Source organism: Arachis hypogaea, chromosome 10 (assembly GCF_003086295.3).
Source record: "Arachis hypogaea cultivar Tifrunner chromosome 10, arahy.Tifrunner.gnm2.J5K5, whole genome shotgun sequence".
Taxonomy (NCBI): Eukaryota; Viridiplantae; Streptophyta; class Magnoliopsida; order Fabales; family Fabaceae; genus Arachis; species Arachis hypogaea.
In genome coordinates, this window is record NC_092045.1 from 105120588 (window position 1) to 105128234 (window position 7647).

The 7647-nt window shown below is 35.3% G+C and overlaps 1 protein-coding gene across 6 annotated transcripts; it reads left to right on the forward strand.

Moving 5' to 3' along the window:
* The first annotated feature begins 531 nt into the window (after nt 1-531).
* LOC112716274 (uncharacterized) lies at nt 532-3410 on the forward strand. 6 transcript variants are annotated; one of them, XM_072205273.1, is made up of 5 exons: nt 604-623; nt 1214-1283; nt 1368-1683; nt 2049-2634; nt 3204-3410. In XM_072205273.1, the coding sequence occupies exons 1-4, from the start codon at nt 619-621 to the stop codon at nt 2630-2632; spliced, it is 975 nt and encodes a 324-aa protein (XP_072061374.1). In that variant the 5' UTR covers nt 604-618; the 3' UTR covers nt 2633-2634; nt 3204-3410. The 6 variants fall into 6 exon arrangements, with proteins under 6 accessions (XP_025623931.1, XP_025623930.1, XP_072061374.1 ...); XM_025768146.3 differs by lacking the exon at nt 3204-3410 and having other exon boundaries at nt 532-807; nt 2049-2720; XM_025768145.3 differs by lacking the exon at nt 3204-3410 and having other exon boundaries at nt 543-803; nt 2049-2720.
* The last annotated feature ends 4237 nt before the right edge of the window (nt 3411-7647 follow it).

Genomic DNA, 7647 nt, shown 5'->3' on the forward strand with positions numbered 1-7647 from the left:
TGTAAAATTGTCCGTGCTTCAGAATTAAATATATTATTTCATATATTTTTAATATATATTTTATATTTTAATATATTTTTAATAACTAATTTAGTATATAATTTTGTGTGTGCATGGAATATGGTCATAAAAGCTATTATCATTCTCTTATTTTAATTAATATATTCATAATCTGACACGCTTTGATAAATTAACCAGTAAGACATGAAAGGCTTATTGGAATTTATTATCTTGATTAATACGGTCTTGAGTAGGATTAAAAATAATTGTTAAAAAATTTAAGAATATTAAAAAACACAAACATCATTTGTTTTTGTTTTTTTTGTTTTTTATTAAAACTCAAACTCATCCTATTAACGGACAATTATGTTGAAGAGAATATTTTATTTAAAAAAATGTGCATGACACGGTAGGTGTTGGGAGTGGCATGCAGAAAGAAAAGAAGGATGAACCTTAACAGACGATTTGACCATATTACCCCTGGACCCTCTTAAGAATTACACATAGACAAGGATGAACAAGTGTCCTGGGTGCTTCTGCCACTTCTTGAAGACCTCAATTCTCAGAAAAACCCGCACATAAGAGAAGAGAAGAGAGATCAAAGTGTTCAAACTTAAGATGAGGTGAAACTCACGCTCTCTCCTCTCAGTGCCACGTGTAACTCCTCATAAAAACACGACACACCCCCAACAACATCGTCATCAATGTGTTATTCACTCTTCTTTTTCTTCTTCTTCTTCTTCTCTTCCATATCAAATTTGCAGCCCCCACACACTTACTTTTTGTTGTGACATTCCCACTGTGTGAGTGAGTTTTCCTCATTTCTCAATTCTTATGTTTTTGTTTTGGTTTTGGTTTTTGTTTTTGTTCTCTCTTCTTGTTATTATTATCAGTAATCCTGTTAGGTACCCTGTCCCATTGTTTTTTGTTTTTTAACTCACAATTCCCATTTGGGGGTGTGACTTTTGTTGACAAAGATTTAAGCTTTTTTGGTGTAGTTAGTTTCTTTTTTAATGTTTATCTCATTTTGTGTAATCATCATTGCTCTATTCTCCTTGTTAGGTAGAGTTTGGAGCTATTTTAAGGTTACCATCATTTCAAATTCTGATTTTCTGCCTAACTTGTTTCTGCATAATGCATGTCCTTTGTTTATTTTTTGATTAATTGTTATCATTATTCTAATTATTGTTGTTGTTATTTTCTTCCTCTTCAGAGAGAACTCTAGGTGTCTTCTATTGAAGGACTTTTCTTTCTTTATTTCTTCCCCTTTGAGTTCAATGGAGGTAATGCTGAAAAAAAAGAAAATGTTGAATTTTTCTCATCATGCAATGCAACAAAACTAATTAAGAAAACTTTGATTATTTCAGACAGTTTATGGTGAGGAACAGATGAAGTGCAGCAACAAAATAGACCTGACATTGAAGCTGTCACCTTGTGGTGATGAGAAAGAAGAAGAGAGGAGGAGGAAGCTGAAGAGGTCATTATCAGTGATGAATGATGGAAGCATCACATTTCTGCCATGTCTGAACAGATCAAGCTCTTTGCCATCAGAGGCTGAGGATGGCAATGGCAAGAGAATGCTGCATGAAAGGCTTAGGAGGATTGCTGTGGCTGTCAATGGTGCCAACTTCTTTCAAGTCAAGTCACTTTTAAACCCTTCCGGCAATTCAAACCATATGCAGGGTAACATGCTAACATACTAACATTTTTGTTGTTCTGTTTTGGTTGTTGTCAAGTGTTACATAGAAATTGTGTTTTTGTTTCGGTCTCCAATATGTGCTACTTTCATGCAAATGTGGAAACTACATTATATATATAGGTAGATCTATGCTTGCAAAAACATGTTAGAGTTGAAAGTCCTAAGGGATAGAAACAGAACATTTCATTGGTTTGAATGTGCTAATCAAAGCATAGGCTATGGAGAATGAAAGTTAACTCCTTGTTAAGAAAGAAAGAATCTCTCTTATGTTAAGATCCATGACTTAACATTATAACTTGTTGATTTGTTAACTGTTGTGTCACATAATCCTGTTTACTGATTTGTGCAGATGCACATAAGGCACAATCAAGCTCAGCTAAAGGACCCAACCTCAACAACAATGCATCAACCACAAAAACAAATGATTCGATGGCTTCCAACAAAACAACAAACATCAATGCAAAGGCGGTTGACCTCATCGACCTCAACACCCAAGCATCAACCACAGAGCAAAACAATTCCTTGGCTTACAAGAAAACAACAACCACCGATGCAAAGGAGGCGGAAGGCCTTGACCTCGACACCAATGCATCAACCACGAAGAAAAATGATTGTCTGACTTCCAAGAAAAAAATAAACACAGATTCAAAGGAGAAGATTCCAGACAAGAGATTCAAGCTAGGGAACTACTGCAGCCTGAAAGGGGATGTGATGGAGATCCTTAGGCAGATACCGAGTGTGACGACGACAGGAGACGGCCCTAACGGGAGAAGAGTAGAAGGGTTTCTATACAAGTACAGGAATCGCCAAGCTTGCATTGTGTGTGTTTGCCATGGTAACTTCCTTACTCCAGCAGAGTTCGTTATGCATGCTGGTGGCAAGGAAGTGGAAAACCCAATGAAGCAAATCACTGTTTATTTCAGTCCATTTTAGAGGTAAGCAAGTTGGATTCATAACTATGAATCTTAGATTAGTATGTAGAGGGAGAGTGGAAATTGTCAATCAAAACTATCTTTTATTAGTTTAACTTCCATAATTATTCATGGTTTTAAAATTAAAAAAAAAACGCCACCCCATAATTCTATGCATAGATCAATCATATCCGAATGCCACCAAATTGACCTAGTTTAAGGAGGTTCAAAAAAGAGTGAGAGTAACAACAATCTGTTCCCTATCAGAATAGAATAATTTGTTTAATTTGATGTTATTTGTTTAATTTGTTTAACATCGATAGTTAAGAATGAGCACAATATTTATTGTTTTTAGTCAATAATATTTTATAATATTTAAAAGTATTAGACTATTTGATTAAATGTGTTGCACTATTGGTTTAAAGTGATGGCTAATACAACTTAAAAATTGTTCACCCTTGAATTTTTCTCTAATACTAATATCACTTTGATCAATCTATACATTGGTTGGTTGTTTGGTTTAAGTTGCACAATTACCTTGCTCATCTATGATGTATATTCCTCATGGTAATAGTAACAATTTTTAAATACAGGATTCACAGATCCCTTTGGATGAGTTTGTTTGATCACCGCAAATATATTATTCATTGATTCAGAGATCCCTTTGGATGAATTTGTTCGATCACCGCAAATATATTATTAATTGATTAGTCAGTCTCTATCAAAGAAAACTCTAATAAAAGGTTGTTCTTTTTCGTGCTAAGCATTTATTACTAGTAATTCAATTCTGCTATTTTTTACAAAGCAATTCCTCTCTCCTAAATCTGAAAAATTCTTTATGAGAAAGTTTAGGGGCTAGTAATTTTTGTGTTTTATGGTCAGTATTTAACCATAAAAAAAGTGAGTGATTTTTTACCATTGGATGTAATCTTACACTATTAAAAATACTATTAATGGCCAATTGATAGTTATAAAACACAAAAATTATTGGTCCCCTAGCACTTTTCATTATTTATTACATAATCATGAATTATTTATTACATAATCATGAATAAACGTCCTACTAAAATACGGCATCAAAATTTTTAATTACGACTGCATAAATTAATCATAATTGATTACCAACAAATTTGAGATCCTACATTGTATTAGAGTAAATTTAACTAGAATGCTACAGAGTTCCGTTGCATGCATGGTTGGGGGAGACGTTCAGAAATTCGCGAGTCAATGGGGATGAGGTGGTTGAATGCGAGTCAATGGGGTGAGGTGGTTGAATGCGATAAGCGACAAAATTATGCAAATATAAAAGAATCATGCAAATCTTTTATGCTACGTTTGTTTGCTGTCTTAACCAGCAATTGACAAAGACACAACAGCATATAGACATTAACATACACAAATTTTTTATTTTGTTTGGAAATATTATACATGACAGTACACTGGTATCCACAAATTTATCAAAATGACAAATTTATCCTCATTAATAACATCACTGTATCCACAACTATTACCAGCTACAGCCACTATCACCATATTACTACCATTATTAGATTTATTATTTTTATCATCATCTATAATTATCAAAAAATTATTGATAAATTTTTTAATAATCACCATTTAACTCAAAAAAATAAAAAAAAAATAGAGAAGACAAAGGTAATCACACTAACTATAACCAAAATTTAAAAAAAAATCATAGGAGAATGAAAGATATGAAGGAGACGGTGAGAGAAGGAGCAGAAAAAGGTGCTATGATTTTCTGAGTCACGAGCGTTGGATGGCGACACTAACTTGCTGTATCGAGAGGGTTGGATGGTGTTACGACTTGCTGTGGGTTGAACGGTGCTGTGACTCTGTGTCACGAGGGATGGACGGTGAGGGCGACAGATCTGGATGAGTGGTGACAGCGATACAGAGGCGGCGCATATCTGAAAAAGGCGACGATAGAAGAGCATGGAGGAGACACAAATTTAAGAACACAATAAAGAAGAGTGCGGCGATGGAGAGAGAGAGGACCATTGAAGGAGGGAGGCATGGAGGCGACGACGAGATCTATGGCAAAAGAGAAGAATCTGGAGAGAGGTAGAAGAGTGACGGAGAAGGAGGAGAGAATAGAGAAAGGGGTTAGGATAGGATTGAGGTAGGGATAAGGCTAAAATTTTTAAAATTAACTAAGGATAAAAGTGGAAAAAATTGTGTCTCATAAGTTGTATCTCAGTGTCTCAGTTCTAAAGAGAGACATTGAAAACATGTATTCTGAGTGTATCTGTATACCACCGAGTCTATTCAAAATTCGTATCTCAACAAACAAATAGTGGACGTGTACCATCGTGTCTATGTACCAGTGTCTATGTCTAAGCAAACAAATGCGGCTTTAGTATTGGTCGTGTTTTGATTGATTCATGTATAATGGACTTGATCAATGAATATATTCATATAACAATTGGGACTAGTGGTTTCGATGTGTTTGTGAAAGAAATTGGAAGTGAGGTATATAGAGTGGCGTATTCCTTGGAGTGTAATCATGTAATGGAAGGAAGAGATCATGCTTCAAAGAATGGGAACGGAAAGCCTAGTGATACTAGCTGGAAGCCGTCATTGAAGGGTTGGGGTGTGATGGCCGAGATAGTGGTGGACGTGGTTAGAGAGTATGAGAAGGACAAGAGAAGGATGGTAATCCCATATATGGATTTGAATGAATGGAATAAAACTATTTCAAAAAAGGAAACGGATCAAAAGACATTAATGGGAGTTACTAAGGGTGTGGATTCTAAGAGATTTGATGTGGATAGTGAGAATTCTGACCAAACAAACTCTTGTAGCTATGAATATAACGGTGGAAGATCAAATTTAAAGAGTAACACTAATAATAATGAGATAATATGTGGAAGTGTGAAGCCCATTACACCAAATCATATGAGGAAGAGCTCAACATGCATTTTGGGCCAACAAATTATAAGTCCAAATGAAGAAAGGGACTCCGGGCTGGTTTTGGACAAGTCTCAAGGAATGAAGCATGGGCTGGTCTTGGAGTGCACTGAAGGAATGGATCAAGTCAGAGATGCACGAGCAGGTGATAACAATGCATCCCCTCATCTGTCAAATTCAGCGGCGCAGCCGGGGAATGCTTAGGTCGCACATGGTAGTTGCGATACGGTAGAAGAGGATGGAATTGAACATGTTTCAGGGACCCAGATCATGATAAGAAGTGAAGAGGACGTCTCTTTTATCGTAGACGCAGCGACATCAAGATTGAGAAAGGGGAAACAAGTCATGATGCCGTCAATGGAGATAAATTCTAGAACATCTAAGAGGCCGTGGACAGATGGAGAAGGAAGCAACAAAATATAGAACTAAAGGGAAGAATATCAAGAGTGCGGCGGTTGTAAGGAAGCACAAGTTGAAGAGGGTCATGGTGTGTCAAACTTGAGAGGTGTAGCAACGACTCTAGATGATGTATGTTCAGAAAGAAAAGAAGAACAACATAGTGATGGAGAATCAAATAATTCTGATATGGATGCAAGCAATGTTATGAAGAAGGAGGAAGAACGAAAGAGATGGGAGGAAGACATGGATAAAAATAGGGAAGTATGGAAGTTAGCCACAGAGATAGGGGCCATTCAATATAACGTTGATGATGACATTGTGGCTATCTTGCAAGAGTAGAATGAAGCTTTAGCGAATAAAAGAAGATTTGTTAAGCAAAAGGAGAAGGCAAGAAGGAGCTAACCAAAGAATTGCAAAAAAGTGTGTAATAAGAACTCAAATGATTTTTAGTTCTTGGGATTGAGTTTGGTAAAATTTGTTTTTTTTTTTTTTAAAAAAATCAAAAACCCGTAAGATGGATATGCTAGGATTAATAGAGACAAAGAAGCTGGTTGTGACAAAATTTGATGTAAAAAGAATTCGAAAAAACAAAGGAGTGGAATGGGAGTTTGTGGGTCTGAAGAACATGGGGAGTATTGTTAATGTGGGATGAAAATATTTTAGGATGAAAAACTGATACAAAGGAAAAAGGTGGATGTGTGCAGAAGGAGGTGAGGGAGAAAATGATTAGTGGGTTGTGAATGGTACTTGGGAGGTTTATGGCTACAGTGTGGTAATTTGAAAGGCACATTTCAAAGGCTTTTTTTGATTTCAAACAAAAAAGAATCTGTCATAAGAGAATATGGGTTTTGGGATGGGATAGAGTGGGTTTGGAACTTCAGTTGGAGAAGAGAACTACTGTACCAAGAAAACTGGAACTATTAAATGAACTACATGGTGTCTTGCAATTGACAAAGCTGTTAAGAGATATAAAGGTCATTGTGGTGTAAAAATTTGAAAAACTATACTCTATTACTATCTTGTTTATGCAAGTGTTACAGGAAGAGACAGTACCATAAGACATGTCAAGTTTTAGTTTCACTAAAGATATATGGAGAGGATTGGTTGCACCAGGAGGATAATATTGAGGATAGATTGAGTAAATTGGGTATAATTGAGAAAAATGATTCAATCTATTCCTTTTATTTTCTATTTCAATTTTAATGTATCGTTTTTGTTCAATTTTAATGATATGCAAAAAGGATAAACAAAATGACATGAATTGAAATTGAATAAGAAAGATACATTAAAATTAAAACAGAAACAAAAAGATAGATTGAAATTAAATACAAAGAGAATCACTCTACTTTCTATCCATTTCTTGATGCAACAAGAAAGAGACTCCTCAACCTAATTTATCCACATCATAGTTTGTGAAATGAATCGAAGGGACTCCTCACCCCGTGCAACAAGAGAAGGACTCACTCAACCTCTCTTGTCCACACTATGGTTTCATCACAAAAACAAAAAAGTGCTTTGACACTTCTAATCACTTAATACTACGACTACAATAGCTAAGGAGGTATTTATAACCTCTTATTAGGATAAAATATAGAAAACTCTAAAGCCCACAAACATAAAGCCCAATCTAGTAACTGAATAAACAAAAATCAGAATACATCAAAATAAACTAATTATTTTTAAACAATGTTCTGAAAACCGGATCGGACC